This window comes from Eretmochelys imbricata, chromosome 1, assembly GCF_965152235.1.
Source record: "Eretmochelys imbricata isolate rEreImb1 chromosome 1, rEreImb1.hap1, whole genome shotgun sequence".
NCBI lineage: Eukaryota > Metazoa > Chordata > Testudines > Cheloniidae > Eretmochelys > Eretmochelys imbricata.
In genome coordinates this window covers 275,693,406-275,716,069 of record NC_135572.1, presented here as the reverse complement: position 1 = coordinate 275,716,069, position 22,664 = coordinate 275,693,406, and the positions used below count along the sequence as shown (strand labels likewise).

General features: G+C 40.9%; 1 protein-coding gene across 4 annotated transcripts in view; it reads left to right on the top strand.

Annotated features, from left to right (window-relative positions):
- NEDD1 (NEDD1 gamma-tubulin ring complex targeting factor) overlaps positions 1-22,664 on the top strand; it is a 65,828-nt gene that overhangs the window by 3,190 nt on the left and 39,974 nt on the right. For 3 of the 4 annotated variants that reach the window (XM_077831948.1, XM_077831958.1, XM_077831967.1), the window contains exons 3-8: positions 1,676-1,767; positions 3,810-3,926; positions 6,167-6,307; positions 14,608-14,837; positions 15,330-15,531; positions 19,356-19,548. In XM_077831948.1, the coding sequence (XP_077688074.1) occupies positions 1,676-1,767; positions 3,810-3,926; positions 6,167-6,307; positions 14,608-14,837; positions 15,330-15,531; positions 19,356-19,548 (975 nt within the window). The remainder of the gene's footprint in view (positions 1-1,675; positions 1,768-3,809; positions 3,927-6,166; positions 6,308-14,607; positions 14,838-15,329; positions 15,532-19,355; positions 19,549-22,664) is intronic. The other variant, XM_077831977.1, reaches the window with a different exon arrangement.

Genomic DNA, 22,664 nt, shown 5'->3' with positions numbered 1-22,664 from the left:
GGAAATTGTGGGGGAAATCATGAAAGTGCCTGTGTGCAAGTGCTGTCAAATACACAAAGCAAACCGGAAAAAATATTTAAGTCCCTTAATCTAAGATGGTGTTTGTAACAATAATACATGATAAAAATCATACTTCTGCGTGCAAGTTTAAGTTGAGTTAACTCAGTGTCAGAACTAGGGAATGACTTGTCCTCCTTCTTCCCACATCCCTAATGCCATATGTGTGCACTTTTTCAGATGGCAGAGGTTTAATTTTCTTTAATTAAGAGGAGAGGTTTAATTTTCTTGGGTTACAAATCCAGCTAACTAGATTTGTATTTGTTTACTTCAGATACTAATCCTCGTATCCACTGCCCTGGAGATGACTATAAGAGGGACACGTGTCTCAGAGGGGATAGTTACTCTGGTTATTTCAAGTTTGAGGAGTAGGGTACTCTGCACTCCTTGGGGTGAGGTGGAGGGGGAAAAGTGCTATACTTCTCCCATTTCCACCCACCTTGATCCTGTGTATTTTATCCCTCTACTCATCGATCATCTTCCCTGCAAATGCTCTGAGAGAAGAGCATAGTGGTGAATGCCATCTTATATATCTGTTTTATGTCAAAGGCTGTTCTTACTATTTTGTATGCCCGAGCTGTTAAAAAGAGTTTTGTTATGCTATAGCTAGTGAAGATAAACTTTAACTCCAGTTGCATCTATTTGCTCCAGACTATATTTTGTCCTTAATAAGCTACTATGGGTGACAAAAGACTTATTGGCATTGTGGTCATAACAACTGCAACTGTTGCTAATGTGCTCTGGTGTTAGTTAAGCCCCAAAAAGGGCTCTATTTTGAGTTTTTTCTTCATTCAAAAGGTTTAGCTAAAGCTTATTTCATATTAAAATTAACTGTGGGATAATGATAAATCTCCCTTTCACAATACTTGTACTGTAATCTGATTCTGCTTATTATCGTGTATGCAACATATATCTAAAATAGTCATTTTCATAATTCTAAACACAAAATAACTTTTTATTAGAAGTATTGTATGGTTTTCCTTATCTAGAAGACCACTGGAAACTAAACCATAGTAACCTGTGCTATATTCTAGGAACAGCACACTGAATTGGATTTTTTGGCATGAAGTGGTGTTTTCACTAGATTTATAAGCTTACTAACGGTAACAAACATTGATTGGAATTTTGCTTAATGGTAGATGGAGGCTAAAAGAAGTGAGGGAGAAAATGTTGTGGGGATAGATGGGAGAGAAATATTGACAGGGTAGACAGGCTAGCGGGGTGGAGATTTAACCAACAAAAATAATCCAAATACCCCACCCCCACCCCACCCCCACACACGCACCCCGCCAAATTTGCCTTGGTTTTTTGTTAGGGTTGGGGGGCAGTGGCATCATATAGGAGAATCTACTTCAGGAAAAGGCAAACTATTTACATAACAGCTGCTTAATGAAATTCCATAAAAGAGAATCAGGAGCAAGGAACCTCACTCCATATCTTTTTATTCCCCCCCTCAAAGAGCAGAGTTTCAAAGCAACTATGTCATTTCAAGGTATAGTACTTTTTAAGCCAATCTGTTGAACAGGTACAATGATGGGTAGTACCTACACTTGCTTGCCAGCAGCTGTACAGAGTTTTATGATCTATATTCTATGGTCCTTAACTCCCAATTCAGATAATTTTCTGGTCACTGCATCTACCATTGGTGATAAAATAGTTGTTTCAAGCTGTAAGGGTAAAGCTGTTCCACTTTTTGAACTAGCTGAAGGGGTGAGTATAACTTGTGGCTTTGTTTTTTCTGTCTTGTATTTGCATTATGTCTGCTCTGCTCACTTTTTTTACAACTTTATTAGATACCACTTATAATCAAGTACTGTTAAGGTTATGACACACAATGCCAAGTGTCAGAAAATTGAGCAATATATATATAGCAGGGGTGGTCAACCTGTGGCTCCGGAGCCACATGTGGCTTTTCAGAAGTCAATATGCAGATCCTTGTATAGGCACCAACTCCAGGGCTGGAGCTACAGGTGCCAACTTTCCAGTGTGCCGGGGGATGCTCTCTGCTGAGCCCCTCCCCTCTGCTACAGGCCCTGACCCCACTCCACCCCTTCCCCCCCTCTGAGTCTGTGTGCCCTCACTCCTCCCCCTTCCCCTCCCAGAGCCTCCCACAAGCCATGAATCAGCTGATAAGGAGGTGTGGGGGGACGATGATCAGCAGGGCTGCCGGTGGGTGGGAGAAGCTGGGAGCGAGTGGGGGAAGCTTCTGGGGGGCTGCTGACATATTACTGAGGCTCTTTGGCAATGTACATTGGTAAATTCTGGCTCCTTCTCAGGCTCATGTTGGCCACCCCTGATATATAGTGTTCAGCTTGTTGCCACTTTATTAACTTGAGTTCAATGGGACAACACAATGTATCGTTGGGTTACATTAGGTCAGTAAATGCTACCTAGTTGCAGGAGCAGAAAATGAGACTTAAACTTTGTTCTTAAATTTTTGCTGGGTTGTCATAACTATAGCCTCTTTTAAGTGTGTGTGTGTGAAATCACTCGATTTTTGTAACAAGTGTTCGATCCCATCCCATATACATTATAAAACTTACTATGCCAGGGAGATGGACCCACTTATAGAGTAATACTCTGACATGGCTGCTTGAGTAAACTGTGTTGGAGTGCTAACTTGTTATAATCGGGTTCCGAACTACTGTAGCTTTTATAATCATAGGACTGGAAGGGACCTCTCGAGGACTTCTAGTCCAGTCCCCTGTACTCGAGGCAGGACTAAGTATTATCTCTGTAGACAATCCCTGACAGGTGCTCTTAAAAACCACTGATGAAGATTCCACAATGACCCGAAGAAATTTATTCCAGTGTTTAACTACCTGGATGGGAAGTTTTTCCAAATGTCCAACTGAAACCGGCCTTGCTGAAATTAAGCTATCCTCACAGGTTAAAGAGAACAATTTTTTCCCCTTGTCCTTGTAACAGCCTTTTACGTACTTGAAAACTGTTATCATATTCCCCCTCAGTTTTCTCTTCTCCAGACTAAACAAATCCAATTTTTCTATCTTTAATCATTTTTTGTTGCTCTCCTGTGGACTTTCCCAGACCCAAGAACTTCAAAGTGAATCTTTAATAATAATAATAATAATAATAAATAATTAATAAAAAAGTTCTGTCTTCAGTGTAGGTCTGTCATTGAGAGTGGCTTTTTTGTTTTGTTTTGTTTTTTTCAAATTCAGTGCTGCAGTGATTATTTTAAAAAAGAAGCACTTTGTGGAATTGGAAGACTTGCTACTATAATATTCTCTGTAATGTTTAAAGAATATGAACTTGGAGACCTAGACAGCTTTGCAGTGTCTTTTTAAGGAATTTGTTTTTGAAAGTCTTATCCCATTTGTGCACAGTAGCTATTGTGTGAGACTAGAAATGTATGGCCTCACTTCTGGAGCTATATTGTATAGGGAAAATGCTTATTGAAATAAAGGAAACTGAGGTTGTGGCAACATAAACAGGAAAGAGGAAAAAGTGGAGTGAGAGGTTTGAGCCCATATGATGGGTTTAATATTTAAGTAACATACTTAGAGTCCTGTCCGACTAATTCTCACATATATAAGTAATCGTTGCATGCACCAATAGTTTCATTGAAGTCAGTGGGACTGATTGTGTTAGTAAAGATTAAGCTCTTGAGCATTTACATGATATTTTATTTATAAATAATATGTGGGGGGGTGTAGAGCGAGAGAGCAAGCGGACGGACTGACTGACTGACTGCAATAATAAACATTTCTTATGCCTATTTTCTTTACCAGGCAAAACAGACATGTGTGAGCTTAAATTCCAGTTCTATGCATATTGTCAGTGGAGGCCTTGATAACACTGTTAATATCTGGGATTTAAAGTCTAGAAGACTACATCGATGCCTTAAGGTAACTATTTTTTCTTTTGGCTCTGATAGTTGACAGGGAAAAAAAAAAGTAGATCCCATATTTTCTAGCTTTTGTTGACCATCTTGAATGTATACTTTCTAGTTTTGAGCTAGCAAACAAGATACTATTTACCACCCTGATCCTGTGTAGACTCTCATATGCTTAATTTCATGCTCTATAAGCTGCTCTGTTGAAATCAGGGACGCTACTCATAGGGCCTAAAGTTAAGCACACGTGTAAGTCTCTGCAGGATCAAGGTCAGAATAACAAACTTTGTGATTTCAAAATGTTTTAAGTGCGATTTTCATATTGGAAGAAACTGGCAAATAGCCAAGTTCTAAAAACAAATCATTTCAGAAACTGCACTTTCTATTATTCCTGCCCTACTACAGCCTTGATCCTGCAAATACAAAAGGACATACATAACTTCAGATATGTGCTTAACTTTATGCATGTATAGAAGTGTTGTCAGGATTGGTACCTTTATTGAGCAAAGGTACGTGTTAGAGAGGTCATTTCGCGCCCCGCTTTCCTTTCCCCCCCCCCCCCCCCCCCCCCCCCCGTTACCAGTCCATTTGGGATTCTCAATCCTACAGTGAAACCATTATACAAAAAAACCTGTGATAGTCTCATTTATTTCCATGACATCTTATGGATCTGCAGTAATATGAACTCCATAATTAAGGATGTAACTTGTTTGTTTGGTTTTTTTACCACACTTGTTTCCCTTTTCCTACCCCCTCCACTGTCAAAAAAAAAAAAAAAAAAAGTCAGGTTAATTAACTAAGATGTTTTGTCATTATGAATATTTGTTTGAAAATGAGTTTTTATTTTGTGCAATTAAATAAGCCACTGCTCAAAAAACAACTCATTCTACCAACTCCAAATTTGTTTTATTTATCTGTACTTTTGTTTGCAGCTAGAGCTTCTAGGCAGTAGAGGTTGGCAAGGAAAAAGGCTGCATGGCTGACTGCTGAAGTCACTTGCTAAGGGCTTTATAATATCTGTAGAGTCTAACGTCCGCACTTTTCTTGAAAACCTTTTGAGTCTTTCAAGCTAGTCTGCATGCATCATAAAGTCTGTCCGGGCAGGCATGTCTTAAATCTGTGAACATAATTTTTGAAGTAACTTTGGCTTGGGTCTTGCAAATGAGAAGCCAAGATGAAATAAAAGACACAACCTATGATAGGTTTCAGAGTAGCAGCCGTGTTGGTCTGTATTTGCAAAAAGAAAAGGAATACTTGTGGCACCTTAGAGATTAACAAATTTATTTGAGCATGATCTTTTGTGAGTTTTCTTTTTACAATCTATGGTGTAATCTTAATTCTGGATGTGGGAGTGAAGTTCCCCAGAGTAGGAATATTAATAACTTTTTATTATCAGCTATAAAATTAAATTATAAATTAAATTATAAAATTAAAGACACATGGTATTAAGATTTTAATTAAGAAAAGCCACGACAATCAGGGAAGTTTTGCCAGATTTTCAAATCATAGTTAAGGTTCTGCTGCATCCTTAACTCTAATTCCATATCAGTGCCAGTCATCCATCCACCAAGCCCTTTAAAAATGCACTGCTATAGGTGAAACCTAAAAATGATTTTTCCTGACTTTCAGACTTTTATAACTGCAGTATTGTAAGAAGTTTTTCTTTCCGGGTAATGGATACAGGTTTCAAACTTATACTTTTTGGGCTGGGAATATGATACCTGGATGTTTTAGTTTAATGTACAAAGACAGGATGATGCCTTCACTGCCAAAGAGAGAACTGTTGAGCAAATATGTTCAATAACACTAAAGCTACTGAAGGGGGAAATTTGATAAAAGTAGACTGCTCTTAATATAACTTTGTTAAACTGGCAGTTGTCCCTGAAAGATTTTACTTTGATATTTATGCGTGCTAGAGGTCTTTACATTATATAATTAACATACTGTTGATACCCTAGTGAAGAACATGTTGGATTTTATAAAAGAACCTTCTGAAAATTCTAATCAGGTGTCGAGTAAATCAAAGTTCCCAGTTTTTGTTACACTAACATGAAAATCCAAGTTGTTTGGGTGATGCTTTTTGAATGCCCAAGTTAAACCTGAAATAATTCTGTAAAAAGTCAGCTTCAGGCTTTTGTTTTGCCTCTTCTGTAATAAAGATGAAGTATTTCTATAATAGCACAGAAAAAACGTTTCATCTTCCACTAGAATATTCTTCAGCACTCAGTTTTAGTTTGTTTCTTTCTCTTTCAGGATCATAAAGATGAAGTAACTTGTGTAACATTTAATTGGAATGATGGCTACATTGCTTCTGGATCTATGAGTGGTGAAATTATTCTGCATAATGTTACTACCAATTTATCCAGCACTCCCTTTGGTCATGGTAGCAGTCAGGTACAGTATATGTATGGTGAAGTAGTAACTTCCTTGGGTATGGAGTTTAATCTTAGATTATTGACTATTTTACACTACTGTAAAATGGTGAACTTTTGTTCTGTAAAATTTTAGGTTTGTAAGTCATAAATGTGAATTTAAAAATGTGTTGAGAACTCTTGTTGCTTATTAGTATTGATCAGCATAGTCTTTAGTAGGAGTAATATTTTAAGATTATGAAATTACTAACCTACCATTTCCTTTCTGGAAATTTTATAAATATATTGATGGGGATAAGAATGGAGGCTTTCAGTTCTATTCCAGTTTGGAATGGAAGGCAGTAGAATGTGAAGAGGCAAAACTGGACAAGTTTGAAGTACACTTCTACTCAATGATTGTTTCTTTGTTTTGTTTTGTTTGTTTGTAAAAAGTTGTTATGGGTATTCATATTGGCTTCAGTACCTCCAGATTAAATTTGCTCAATTTGTAAGAAATGTAGAAAAAACATCAGCCAGATGGGGCAGAATATAACTCTGTATTTTGAATTTAGTGAACATTCTGATACTCAAGTCCGAATAGAATTTTGTTCGTTCTGCACAGCTCTTCAAAAGGAGTAAAAATAAAATGTGTTTCTATTTGTGTGTAGATAGGACTGAATACACGTAGGGTGAAGTTCATCCCTGTGGAAAGAGCCAATGCAAGGCCTATGCACCACTTAAAGGACCCAGCTGTAGACTCTCATTTCTGCAGGCTTACAGAAATTGGAAAACTGGGAGATTTCTTTCGGGAAATCCCCCTCATGTAAGTTTCTCCTGTGAAAAATTATCAGCAAAATGACTCTTCGCCACCCGCAATGTAGCCTTTGGTGTAGCGAGATTACACTGAATAAAGGTAGAGACTAACTACAGCAGTGGTTTTCAAACTGTGGGTCGCGACCCAGTACTGGGTCGCGGAATGGAAGGCACTGGGTTGTGTTGGCTCTGGTCAGCACCACCGACCAGGCCGTTAAAAGTCCCGTTGGCGGTGCTGCCCATCTAAGGCAGGTTAGTTCCCACCTTTTCTGACACTCTGCTGTGTCCCGGAAGTGGCCAGCAGCAAGTCTGGCTCCTAGGCAGGGGGCCATGGGACTCTGCGCCCTGCCCCTGCCCCGAGCACCGGCTCCACACTCCCATTGGCTGGGAGCTGGGGGGGAGGTGTCTGTACCTGCGGGTGAGAGCCACGCAGAGCTGCTTGCACGCTTCCACCTAGAAGCCGGACCTGCTCCTGGCCACTTCTGGGGCACAGCGTGGTCTGCAGTGCCAGGACAGGCAGGAAGCCCGGCTTAGCACCCCTGCTGACCCGCTGACTGGGAGTCACCTGAGGTAACCCCGTGTCCCAATCTCCTGCCCCAGCCGTGAGCCCCCTTCCAAACCCGGAGACCCTTCCTGCACCCCAAACCCCTCATCCCCGGCCTCAGGCCAGAGCCCCCGCTCACACCCTAGAGCACTCATTCCCAGCCCCACCCCGTAGCCCTCACCCCCGCACCCTAACCCTCTACCCCGGCCCTGAGTCCCTCCCAAACCCCTCATCCCTAACTTTGTTGGGTCATGAGCATTAACAATTTTCTTCAATTGGGTTGCCAGAAAAAAAGTTTGAAAACCACTGGCCTGGGGGATGGACAAAATTGGCACTTCTGCCACGCTGCCCTACTCATGGCATTTGCTGATTCCCAGTGTCTCCGTAGCACCAGTGAAGTGGTGGCTCGGCTGCTTTCAGCTGTTGCAGCTGGTCTTTCACCTCCCTTTTGTGCTGGCATAGAGCTGGAAGCAGTCCTCATGTCTAACACTGAACATGCATCACTTAATGAAGATCTAATACGATTTTTCACGGGGGAAAAAGGTAGTGTTTTATAAACATTGGGGTGAAGGAAACTACATAAAATCATTTTTTAAAAAAAAGTTCAATTTCTAGTGTTGTGGTGTCTTCAATGCATCGTTATCTACCATTTATATTCATGCAGAATTGTCCTTAATACTCAGTTTGCTTTTTAAAAAAGCAATTCAGCTATAGAGCTAGTAAATTTGTCATACTTGGGCTGTATAGATAGCTCATCTTGGGGATTATTTTTGGAAGTTATTTATGGACAGTGTGTAGTCATTAAGACCATAGTCTTAATTAATTAATTGTAATTAATTGTTATGGTCTTAATTAAGACCATAACAGTGAAAACAACAGGAAATGTGGATTTGAGAACCAGTGACAAGCAGCTGGAAAACTTTCAGCTGGGTTACACTGTTAAAGTGGTGTTTTCAGTAGGTGCCAAATTGATAAGCCTTTATTGTAGCTGCTATTTATTCAGGTATATTTTAACTTTTCACTGAAGAGAGATCAGATTGTTTTTCCAATGCTTGAGGATGATTAGCAATAAGACAGTGAATAGCCATTTTCTTGATAGAGATGAAATCAAGAGCTCTGACAACTAGACTGGAAGATGGCTAAAGATATTGTTGGTGCTACATGAAGGTACTTGCATACATATAGCTAGTACTCTTTCTCACTAAGGGGCCTATAATATTTTCTAATGAGGTACTGTGATGGGTACTTGATTGCTGTGTTTTTGTGTCAAAATGGAATTGTTTGGAAATTATGTAACATGGTAGCTATTTAGATTTTCAGGTTATCTGCATATAGTGCATCTTTTAAAATCTTTTTGCTCCTATATACCTACTAGTTTTATTTTTGGTTTGGATTTTCATTGGAACTTGTAGAGAATTGCAGAATTATACAGTTATATTATTATTTAAATATACATATAGTGCTCTTACTGAGCTTAAAAAGACAGTGCCTACTCACATAATTAGACACTTGGACTACAAATTCTTGAAGGGTGAACTTTCCAGGGTAAACAGTGTATTGTGCCTCTTGATTCTGGCACAGGGTCTTTGGCTTAGCTAAGGAGGGGTGACCCTTATTAAGGGGAAAGAACTGCAGAGAGTTAAGCATCTTTGTTGTGAAGCTGAGGCTGGACTAACTTTATAAAAGTGACTTGTCTTTGCCTGATTCAGCAAAATGGAATGTAATCTCTTGACCAGTTAATTTCTGAAATTATATAGGCTGTATATTTAGTAGCGTAGCCCATGGTCATAATGCTTTCAGTGATATGAAAAATGTGCATTTCACCTAAGAATTGTCCTGTTAATTGTGACTGTAAATTCACATCTACGTGCATTAATAGAATTAAGTTCTTGTACTGGGTTATATGTTCTTGCACTAAGCTGTATGTAGACCATCTACTCCTAGAGTCTTCAACTGCTGTTTTAGATTTTATTAACACTACTAGATTTTATCTGTTTGCTGTGTGAGAATGTATTGAAGTCTGTTTCAAAAGAAAACATTTGTTCAAATCTTGAATGCCTAGCACTGTTCTCCCAGCAACTGGGTTAGTTTAGCTGTTTGAGCAGCTGGTGATCTCTGAAGGTATGTGATGGCTTCTATTCTTTTCAAATACTGAAACGATAATCATGAGCTCCACAGCCACTAACTTTATCTACCTTATTTGTTCCCTTTCTGAGGCTGTCCATTGGGATATGGAAGAAATTAGTTTATTCACTGATATTGTGTAACTGCATAAGGCTAATAAATAAGGCTAGAATAGTTTTGGCTTGGGGTATTTTTTCTCCCCTATTTAATTCTGTAACTATATTATTTGTATTTTTTTTTCCCCCTTTGGTAAGTTTTCTTCCAAGGTTGGCTAATTACTAAGAGGTGAGGTTTTGGTTTTTAATTTGTATGCTAAACTCTTGAGTTATGGTTAGGGTGTTTTTTGTTGTGGTTTTGGCAGTGGGTTATGAGCCAACATTTTTCTAACACACACGTTTCCTGTTGGCTGCCTTGGCCAAAGAGTCCAGAGATAAAATGTGCTTGGGCTTGAATGACCCTTTCTTCGACAAAGACCCTCTGTTTCAATCAGAGCTGGGGCATAATGGTGTGGGGAAGCCTGCGCAGTGACAGCCTGTAGTGCACTGGATTTTTTTGTGGCTCCATAGAGGACTTTATTTTCTATTTCTATCAGTCTAGTGCCTTGCACTAGTAATACGTTTCTGCAAGCCCTCCATGTACAGAGCTCCCTAAAGTCAGTGGGAGTTGCATCCACCTGGATACCACAATTTACTTCATACTTCACTTTTTTTTTTTTTTTTTTTAGGGGTTCAGTCTTGGGGCTTGGCCCTCTTCTGTGCATCCTAACTGCAGAAATGTTTTTTCCAAAGGGGAACTGCTGGGTGCTCAGCACTCTAGAAATCATTTAGCCTCTTATTCAGAAGCATAACTGGGCACTCTGGCCCCAGTTCAGCGAGTTATTTCAACATTTGCCTAACTTGACTTAATGTTAGGCTCATGGTTATTATTAATAAGTGTCTTCATAGATTTCAAGGCTAGATGGAACCATTAGGACTAGTGTCACCTCTTGTATTAAAAAAAAGTCCACAGAATTTCACCAGATTATTTCTGCATGGAAGCACATAACTTTTTGTTGAGCTCAAGTATGTCATTTAGAAAGCTGTTTAAAGTCTTCAAGTGATGGAGAATCCATTACATCCTTAGCTGAACTCTAATTACCCTCACTATTAACAAATTTGTGCCTTATTTCTAGATTGAATTTGTCTATCTTCAACCTCCAGCCATTGGATCTTATGTTTTTGTCTGCTGTATTAAAGAAGCTTTACTATCAGGGCTGAATGGGGCAATAGCAAGATGCTTTAAGGGATGGGATGGAGAATGTTATATAAATCAGTGGTGCAGCCTCACCTGGAATACTATGTGCAGTTTTGGGCACCCTATTTTAAAAATGAGATTGTAGAATTAGTAAGGGTTCTGTCAAGGGGTTACAAATGATCACAGGTATGGAAAAACTCTCTTTTGAAGAGAGACTGAAAAAATTGAAATTCTGTATCTTAGAAAGGAAATGAATAAGAGGGGATATGATAAAGGCATATAAAATAACAACTGGTATAGAGAGAGGTAGGTTGGGAGTATCGATTCTTCCTTGTCTCATAACACAAGAACAAGGGATGTTCAATGAAACAAATTTAAAACCATTAAAAGAGAGAACCATTTTTTTTCACACAATATATAACTAAAATTAACGTGAAACTCATTGCCACAGAAATGTTGCAGCTAAAAACTTAGCACAATTCTAAAAAGGATTGAGTGTTTTATATGGATAGCAAAAATATCAAAAGTTATAATAATTAATGATAAATGAAGAGTATTAGGGAGAGAAGATCTAATCCTTCAGAGGGTTTAGGCTAGTGGTTCTCAACCCACAGGCCATTTGCAGCCCAATCAGCACGCAGATGCAGCCCATGTGCCATCCTCAGAGCCATACAGGTTGTACATATATTGTGTGAATGCGGCCCATGTAATACAGAGAGCACTGCATATATGGCCCACAATGGTAAACAGATTGAGAACCTCTGGTTTAGGCTAATTTCAGTTATTGGAGATTAGGAGGTGAGTTTAAAAAGCGGGTCAGGTTATTCCACATCTGTCTGCTGTGGGGTGTCTTGAACCTTCCTCAGAAGAATTGGGTGCTGATCACTGTTGGAGACAGGACACCGGACTAGATGATCTGCAGCTCTGATCCAGTATGTCAATTCCTGTTTTCCGTTACACTAAATCCAATTGCCTGTATAGTTTCCAATTTATTTAAAATGAAAAACAAGCTCCAGTCTTTCTGAAGCCATGCCTGTTTTGATAAGATTCTTAAATTCTAATTGTATGTCATCGCTCCAGAGAGTCCTCACAACAGCTCTGCAGACTGTTCAATATCTGAAAGACTTTTCTTGTAATAAAGCTATAATGGAATGCCAAAACTTTAAATGTAAGGGGTTTCTAGTGTTACTTTTGTTGGCCCTTTCTCATTCTAAGATATGATGTTGAATTTAATCTTTGTTGTGTTAGGAATTATAAGTAAAGTGTTGATAGCTAGGATGCATCATATGTGGTGCAGGCTATAACACCTTAATTCAGATTGCGTCATGATGAAGACCCTGTCTTCAGTGGCTTATAACTTAGACAGACTGTAATTGTTAGGGTGAAATTTTCCATGTTGGGTGTCTGCCACAGGCTGAATACTTTTCGAAAGTTTCAGATATAATTGTTCAGCTGTTTCAGAGAATGATTAGGGGGAAAATACACTGCTTTGCCCATGCTTGAAACTAAAAATCTCCCATGCAGGGGCGTGCACCGGAATAAAAATTTGCCTGCTTTTGGAGGGGTACTTTCTGTGCCCCCCGGGCCGGAGGGGCTAGCTCTGTCCCCCACCCCAGAGCCGGAGGAGCTGGCTCTGCCCCCTTTCCCTGTGGTCCCAGGGCTGGTGGAGCTCGCTCTCTTCTGGCAGCTGGAGGAGCTGGATGTCCCTGACCTGTGGGAGTTCTGTGTTCCTGCTGATTGAGGGAGTAGAGGGGGGGTGTGCCCCTGCTTGCCCACTCTTGCACACACTCTTGCTCCTGTACTTACTACTGTCTCATTGAAAAGCTCTTGTACCTCTGTGCTTTGGAGCAGGGACCTGAACTTTGACTTGGTGGGGAGGTCACACTAGTGTCAGGGATGTGTCTCTTGCTGTTTGAAGGAAAACTTGTCCAGATTAGAGCTTCTGAAAATGAGTTCATGCTTAGAGACTTGTTGGTATCTTTGGCCAGTTTAACTGCCTAACTATGTCTGCATTGAATATGCTTGAGCCCAGGGCTGTAGGAGCTAAGCAGGACTTCCCTGTAATTGCTCCTCTTGGCTGCTGTGAGGCCAGGAGACAGGGCTGTTTATGCTTTCCCTGCTAGTGCCTAAGCAGGAAGCTGCCTAACTCAATAGCAGATGGGTAAGGAAGAGAAGGAGGGGGAAGAGTTGTACTGGGGAGGGAGGGATAGAGGGAGGGTAGAAGGATAGGAGCAGGAGAGGAGAGGGACAGGAGCAGAATGAAACAGAAGATGAGGGGAGATGAGTTGTGCAAAGGTAGAGGATAGGAGTGGGGGAAGGATGAACATGGGCAGGAGCATAGGCGTGTGGGGGCAGGAGCTGGAGAGGGAGGGATAGGAGCAGAAGGGCAGGAGGGATGGGGCAGAAGGGTCTAACCACTAGAACACCCTTCCCTACAGAACCTGCCTCACACCCCATCCCTGTCTAGTGGCAGGACAACACAGAAGATAACCCAAGCCTGTATCAATCCTATCTACCTCTTTATGTGACCCTGCTACCACTAGAGGGGCATAGAGCACCACATGAGTAGGTGTGAATTACACACTCAGATCCCAAGCTTTGTTTCCATAAGAAAGAGACACTCTCTGTGTGACTTGTGCATCTGAACACAAAATGGCAAATGTCTTTACAGCAGCAAAGTGAGTTCTCTCCATTTTAAAGAGACAGTACTCAGAAAGCTGATGGACATCACATTCACCACTCCAGAGCAAAGACTTAAAATCATGCACTAACTCATCCACTTATGAGGTCACTGGGTGGTGGTGGGGGAACTTTGCATGCAAAATTAGAAGACAAACAGGATATGCCTTGGTCAACTTAATTTCCTCAGTTATCATATTTACACTAATGTATAGTGCCCACATTGTGTCCTTGGACATCAATAGTAAAAATATTCAGCCAAGTCTTCTCCCCCTAGATTACAAATGCTGTGTCACATGCTAGCTGTAACTTCCTCTTCTTCATCATGTTTTACCAAATTACGTCCACATCACTGTGGTATATTTAAAAAGTTCAACACTCTTGGTAAGGTAGCAAGTAGTAAAATTATAATATTGCTTTTCACTTGTCTAGACACAGTCTCCATAGACTAACTGATGCCTTATAGTTAACTGTATGATACAAGCATTTTTAAAAGTTTCCTTTAATTATAAGGGTAATTGGCATAAAATCAGGAAACTTTTCTCAAGAGTTTCTGCTGCTGCTTCCTTAACCCTCACTTTTTGACTGTGGTGTAAGCTGAGCAGCACAGTGGTCAGGAAGGAATTTTCACTTCACACATACTGCATTGCAATACTGACCAAATGCATTATCGGTGTGTAGTTTTTTTGTTTGTTTGTTTGTTTTTTAAAGCCACCTTCCTTTGAAGCATCATGTCTAAGAAACATGATGTCAGTCTATTGACTTATGGCTTGTTAAATTAAGTCAGCTTTTGCCATCCTAATTCAGATGACTTTTTTTTTTTTTTTTTTTTGGTCTGAATGATTTAGACTTGTTTAACCTCTACTTTATATGTGGATGTATTGTATGCATGTAACTTCTTAATAATTTTAAGTTAATAGTGCATTATGCATGTTTGGTTTATTTTACAGCCTATTCGACACTTGAAATATTCTTCCTTTAAGAAGTCTTTATTGGGCAGTGTGTCTGACAGTGGAACTGTGACGTTGTGGGATGTAAATAGTCAAAATCCATACCATAATTTTGAAAATGCTCACAAAGCTCCAGCCTCAGAAATCTGCTTTTCTCCTGTCAATGAGTTGCTACTTGTAACCATAGGTTTGGATAAAAGGATCATTCTCTATGACACTTCAAGTAAAAAGTAAGGATTATATAACTTATGGTAAACATTATCTATCAGTGGATTGTATGGGAATTTGACTCAATTCTTGTAACGTCAAGAAGTACATTTATCTGTGATTAGAGGTTGTTGGTGTTTGTTTTAAAGTCAGACCGTATTAAGAATGATAGCTTCTAGATTGAATTCTCTAGAAAATAGTGGTTGTGCTCCTGTTAAATTCCTTTTTAGGGTATATATAATATCTTGCTAATATGTAAGTGTACAAGCTTCACTAAAGGCTTGATCCAGTGCCCACTGAAGTCAATAGGAGCCTTTCCACTTCCTTAAGTAGGTATTTGATCAGTTCCTAGAAGAATAGATATATTGTAAATCTGTAGTTGAATTACAAAAGTCTGTGTTATATAGTTTGCTGTAATTCTTCAGTGCTGTTTTGAAAGTCTAATAAAAAGAGTGACTTGAAAAGTATTTTAAATAATTAATTATAACATCTTCCTATATTTCTCCTGTCTGAAGACTACTGAGAACTCTGGTAGCTGAATCTCCTCTGACAGCAGTAGATTTTATGCCTGATGGCACTACCCTGGCTATTGGCTCTTCCCGTGGAAAAATTTACCATTATGATCTAAGAAAGCTGACATCACCGGTAAAAACAGTCAGTGCTCACAAAACCTCTGTGAAGTGTATACGCCTTCAGTACAGTAGCACTTGTTCAAAGGTAAAACATTTCCTTCTTTATCACGCAGACTTAGGTTAATAAACGGAAACCATTAACTTGAAGTCTTCTAAAGAAATATGTATACTGAACTGTCAATGTATTACAGGTATCAGCATAAAGGAGAATCAGATACGTCAACTGAGCAAGAGAAATTGTATAGAAAACAAACATTAATTGTATACATTGTCCATTTAATTTTCTTCTCATTCTTAAGTACAGTTTCAGCATTGCTAGTTGTCTTGTGTAACATGAGTGAAGTTTAGTCTTAGGCCTGGTCTACACTGGGGTGCGGGGGGTTAATCTAAGTTATGCAGTTTCAGCTACGTGAATAATGTAGCTGAAGTCAACGTACTTAGATCTACTGACCGCAGTGCCTTCGCTGTGGTGAGTCGATTGCTGCCACTCCCCCGTCGACTCTGCCTGCGCCTCTTGCGGCGGTGGATTACAGGAGTCGACGGGAGAGCGCTTGGGGGAGGTCGATTTTATCACGTCTAGACACGACACGATAAATCCCCCCCCCCCCCCCGCGATCCATCGCTGCCAACTGATCCAGCAAGTAGTATAGACATACCCTTAAACTCTTTTTGTGTGTGGCTATAGTGCTGTTCTGGGCCTCCGCTTCACCCAAGGGGGAGTCCTGTGACACGTCAATGTCATTCTTAGGGTATGTCTACACTTGGAGTGGGATGTGTGATTTCCATCTTGCATAGACATACTCATGTTAGCTGTCACTGAGCTAGCATGCTAAAAATAGAAGTGTAGCTGGGGTAGCATGGTGAGTGGTTGCACGGGCTAGCCATCTTGAGTTCAAACCCCCCTGAATCCCATGGGTACGTACTGTGACAGATTTCTGTTACTAATCTGCCTGAGGCATCAGGTGATCAGGCTGAGGCCACAGGATCGTTTGTGGGGGGATGACAAAACACACCAAGTGTCTAAGTTTTAAAGCTTTATTGATAAAATAACAGCTGAGAGTGCGGGGGAGGGGAGGGTCCCTACAACACTCAGAGGAAGGAAGAAAGCATTAGTGCCCTAAGCCACTTTCATACTCACACCTGCACTACCTGAGGCTGGCCAAGCCTGGGTGTAACATAAGAAGAAGAGGGGGAGGGGTGGGCGGGAGTCCTTGTCCTGTGCACGGGTCATCCAGGATCTGCTGTGATCTCCGATTTTCCTTAGCTCCCAGGAGGGTTTTAAGTCTTGGGGTTTCTTGGGGGCGTCTCCTTCAGAGACCTTTGCTCCCCATACTCTGTGTACCAGTCCAAACCAGCCTTCCGTGGCTTCTTCATCTTTCCCAAAACACACCGGTTTCAGGGCTGTGAGACTGTTTTGTTTGTCCCTGGCTGGCCTTTGCCATCTTGCTTCTTTTCGCGGCCTCTGCAGTTCGTTCAACAACTCTCCTTTCTCACGGCTGGTTGGGGGGGTTGGACTTCCCCCCCTTCTGTCTTGGCAGGTAGTAGCTGGCCTTGGGCTGGAGTCAGCGTCTTATCTTTGGGTTTAGCTGGAACATCAAGTTAACCTGTGTTTTGGGTTGTTGTTTTTCCTTCTTTCCTCCCTCTTCCCAGCCTTTTGCAACCTGCAAAGGAACTTTTCAGTCCACACTCACACCTTTGACCCTCCCCAAAATGCTTTGCGATGCTTGCAGCAGCGTTAGCAACATGCAGTGCTAATCGGCCTTCCCAGGGAACCCCCTGAGGGGGGTCATGGGGGTGTGACAGTACATGGCATGCCTAGCCCACGCCACCAATCACTGCTGCCCATGCTACCATGGCTACACGACTGCTTTTAGTGCACTAGCATGATGAGAGCTAGTGCAAGTATGTCTGTGTGACCTGGGAATCGCTCCCCCAGCTCCTAGTGTAAACATACCCTTAGACAGAGTCCCCAGGCTTCAGCATCCCAGTTTCTCACTGTGACTCTGCCCTTTTAGTTTGCTCCCTACAGACGTTTTCTCTCCAGGGAGCTTTATAATCAGAAAATGTTGACTTGTGTTGCTGCAAACCTTTACCAAACCAAGTATTGTTTATTAGTCAACAGGAACAGTGTATTAGAGAAATAAGGTAAATTAACAGAGAAGGCCTAGACTCATGAATCATAGAATCATAGAATATCAGGGTTGGAAGGGACCTCAGGAGGTCATCTAGTCCAACTCCCTGCTCAAAGCAGGACCAATCCCCAATTAAATCATCCCAGCCAGGGCTTTGTCAAGCCTGACCTTAAAAACTTCTAAGGAAGGAGATTCCGCCACCTCCCTAGGCAACGCATTCCAGTGTTTCACCACCCTCCTAGTGAAAAAGTTTTTCCTAATATCCAACCTAAACCTCCCTCACTGCAACTTGAGACCATTACTCCTTGTCCTGTCCTCTCCTACCACTGAGAATAGTCTAGAACCATCCTCTCTGGAACCACCTCTCAGGTAGTTGAAAGCAGCTATCAAATCCCCCCTCATTCTTCTCTTCTGCAGACTAAACAATCCCAGTTCCCTCAGCCTCTCCTAATAAGTCATGTGTTCCAGACCCCTAATCATTTTTGTTGCCCTTCGCTGGACTTTCTCCAATTTTTCCACATCCTTCTTGTAGTGTGGGGCCCAAAACTGGACACCATACTCCAGATGAGGCCTCACCAATGTCGAATAGAGGGGGACGATCACGTCCCTCGATCTGCTCGCTATGCCCCTACTTATACATCCCAAAATGCCATTGGCCTTCTTGGCAACAAGGGCACACTGCTGATTCATATCCAGCTTCTCGTCCACTGTCACCCCTAGGTCCTTTTCCGCAGAACTGCTGCCTAGCCATTCGGTCCCTAGTCTGTAGCTGTGCATTGGGTTCTTCCGTCCTAAGTGCAGGACCCTGCACTTATCCTTATTGAACCTCATCAGATTTCTTTTGGCCCAATCCTCCAATTTGTCTAGGTCCCTCTGTATCCTATCCCTGCCCTCCAGCGTATCTACCACTCCTCCTAGTTTAGTATCATCTGCAAATTTGCTGAGAGTGCAATCCACACCATCCTCCAGATCATTTATGAAGATCTTGAACAAAACCAGCCCCAGAACCAACCCCTGGGGCACTCCACTTGACGCCGGCTGCCAACTAGACATGGAGCCATTGATCACTACCCGTTGAGCCTAATCTAAACTTGAATCTAATCTAAACTTTATTCTCTCCTTGAACGTTTTGGATAAGTTCCACACAGGCCAGATATATCTGTTCCTGGCCTGGCAGAGACAGTCAGCCTCTGCAACATTTTTCTCTTTTTACCTCAGTCCGAGACTTATCTTGAACTGCTCCTGCCACTTACCCCTGCCCTCTCTCTCTCTGCTGGGGTCTTTAATGGTTTTGTGTCCCTGTTGAGCCTAGTCTTAGACCTTGGGAAAATAAACCCGCTACTCTGTCTGGAGCTAGGCTGTGAGCATTTCCCTATTAAATGGCTTCTTCGTGGGTCCATTAAGGACCGTCAGTATTCTTTCTGGAGGTATTTTATCTCTGCTATTGTCCATTTCCTGTTTGTTTCCCACTAACAGCCTCCTTTGATTTAACTCCATGCAGTCAAGCACAGTAATAGCAAGCAGGTAAAATGAGGCACACACAATATTAATAGAAATAGTACAGAAATCTCCCACATTCTCCACATTTGCTTTAAGACCTCTGACTCCCTACTTGTAATCAGAAACTGAGAGGTTATATTTGTTTAGACCAATTTCTTGCAATTTAAACGTTTTGTGAAACTTGTCCATATTTTGAACAGGAAAAAAGAATTTGTGTATTTTTTTTTCCTTTAAGTTGGAGCACTAATAACGTCTCAAATTTGCTGTTTCTCTTCAGTCCAGCTTTAATAAATGTTCTTCAAATAAACCACCATCCAGAAGAACAGATGTTAAAGTGAATAGCAATGTTGGAGGAATTCAAAATACTGGCATCATCAAAAGTCTTACCTCTAACCCACCAATTACAGTGTCACCCCAGCCCATCTCAACAATTGAGAGTAAAGGAGCAGATGTTGTTCAGGACAAAACAGGTAAGGAATCTGTTTTTTAGAATAGGAAATTATCTGAGTTTGTGGAAAAAAGATCTTGGAGTAATACTTCTCATGCTTTGGCCGCCTTGCAGTATGAAAGTTCACAAGTCATTATGTCACTGTGAAATATTATTTTTATATGTTTGTGTTTATAATTGGATTCAACTGCCTTGACCATGAGACTATCCTTTCTCTTCCCGCAGTTCCCTACCTCATTCACCACATGCCTTCAAACCGCTGCAACAAATCAGGAAGGTATTGACCAACAACAGCCCCATTGCTAGATAACCTTAATTCAATCCCAGACTGGGTCCGTCCTGTGCACTGAATGAGGCAGGCATCCTTTGGGGGGGAAAAAAAAAACAGTATGAGATCATATAATTGAAGGCTGTATCCTATAGCATACACACAAGGAAGTCAAATTAAGGCCACAGGCAACATTAATTCTAACATTTTATAAGTTTTTTAACTTCACAACCTTAATTTTCTTTTTATTGTAGGGTTTTTTATTATAATATTTAGCTTAGTACAGGAAGTGCCTGTTTTGCCCATTTACATTGTTAGTGATACAGGCAGTGTCAAACCCCAAAACAAAAGAATGTAAAAGTTTTCTAGCCTACTTAGGGCTTGTCTAGACTAACAGTTAGTCCATGGCAAGCTGGGTTGTAAATCTACCTCTCACTGTCTATGTAGACCCTGCTGCTGCTGCTCACTAAAAGTTCCCTAGTGTGCTTTGATGTACATCACTTTGAAACAAGAATAGGTCAAAGCAAGCTAGGGAATTTTTAGTGCACAGCAGCAGGATCCCTGTGGACAATTAGTGAGAGGTAGATTTACACCACAGCTTGTTGCGCACCAACAGCTAGTCTAGACAAACCTGCAGTATAATAGGTATGGTGCTATGTTTTTCCATAAAATTGGGAGCAGCCACAATTTAATCACCATTATGTCAACCCTAAAACTGCACGTTCTTATCATAGAATAGCTATATATGAGCTGAAGGAACTGAGAAGGTCACTGGGTCCATGTGACATTACCCAGGATACAATCTGGACAGTTGAACAGCTGTGTCCCTTTAATTCTCTAGCCAGAGGTGTCTTTTACACTGTTTTGCTGTCAGAACATCCACTCCTGCCCTGTTCACACAGCTTTTAGCATGCAAATTCACTCCCAGCTAAATACATGACCACTCTGACCAGTCACTCATGAATTACATACAGTGCAACACCCACAAATTCTTAGTTCTAGCTTTGTCACCCCAGAATTATGCGTCTTGTATTGTCCAGGACACTACTAAACAATGCAAGCTCATAAAAAGTCCGTCATTTCATCAAAGGAAAATGCTGTATGCACTAGTTTTATCCCAAATGGAGTTTCCCACAGACTTTAATCCAACACACTGGTTAAGATAAAAACATAATAAAATCTATCTTTATTAACTTCAAAAACGTATAAGTGATTGCAAGTGATGATGCATGAAAGTCAGGAGTGGTTACAAAATAAGAGTAATACACAAGCTAAGTGAACTTAAAATCAAAAAAAAATTTTGTCTCACCATGTGCTGCTATACATTGCACAGGCTGGGTCTCCTTTCAGCCTGAGACCATTCCCCCTTATCTGAGTTCTTTGAGAGTTGTTGATGTCAAGACAGAAAGATGGGAGGAGGAGAGGTGAATCAAGTGTTTTCCTTCCTCTTTAGAATTCAGTTTCTTCAGCTAGAAACATCCTTGCTGAGTCATGGTGACATGCAATCCTCTGTGGATGTGAGGTTGAAATTGTCCCTGGGGTGAAATGTAAATTTCTTGTTTACACCTTCCCCCTGCTGGAGGATGGCTGCTTAAGTAGGTGATTGCCCTTTAGCACCTGTCTGGGGTGATAGTGTGTCTTTGTCTCTGAAACTGATTTGTGGGTGTTACCCCAAATTACAGTTTATTTCAGTAACTAGCATACAGTAGAATCTTATAACTTTGCATATAATGTCGCTACACACATTTTAACATGATAATGATATTCAGCAGATTATGACTTTTCAAATGATGCCTCACAAGGCATACTTTGTGCAAAATTTATCATAGTCTTGTAAAAGTGGTGACCATAATAGTAGACTGTCACAGTCCACTTTATATAATTAATCTTGTTGAGTTTAACTGTGGTAGAGTGATAAAAAGATTACCTGTAGACTGTTTAGGTTCTGCATGAAATTATAAAATGTAAGAACGGCCATACTGGGTCAGACTAATGGTCCATCTCACCTAGTGTCCTGTTTTCCAACAGTGGGTTGTGCCAGATGCTTTAGAGGGAATGAACAGAACAGGGAAATTATCAAATGATCCAATCCCTGTTGTCCAGTCCCAGCTTCTGGCAGTGAGCAGTTTAGGGACACCCAGAGCATAGAGTTGTCCCTGACCATCTTGGCAAATAGCTATTGATGGACTTATCCTCCATTAGCTTATCTAATTCTTTTTTGAACACAGTTATGGTTTTGGCCTTCACAACATCCCCTGGCAACGAGTTCCATGGGTTGACTGTGTGGTTTTTTGTGAAGAAGTACTTCCTTATGTTTGTTTTTAAACTCACTGCCTATTAATTTCATTGGGTGACTCCTAGTTCTTGTGTTATGTGAAGGAGTAAAATAATATTTCCTTATTCACTTTCTCCACACCATTCATGATTTTATAGACCTTTATCATATCTATCTGTCCCGTGTCCGTCCATCCGTCCCCGTTAGCCATCTCTTTTCTAAGCCTCACTTAGAGGGCTCCCTAGAAAGGCATTCCTCTGAGCTTTTTATTGTTAGCAGGGTCTTGTTCTAGGTGCAGTTTTTGCCCAAGAGGCTTAAAACGTGGAATGCTTTGCAGGCTAGTTTTTTGTATCCCCCTGACCCTGCTTTCCAGCTCTCACTAGAAAGATAGCTGGGGAATATAGGATGAGAGTTAGGTTAGTTAAACTCCCAGGGACTTGTGGAGATCTTTGCCTTTTACTCAAGAATCAGATTATATATGCCCGATGCTAACAAAACAAAAGAAGAAAATTATGGTGCAGCATATTTTGTGATATTTGTTTTAAAGGCATGCTCCATTTTTTTTATTTGACTTTACTTTTGCATGACTAGTGTT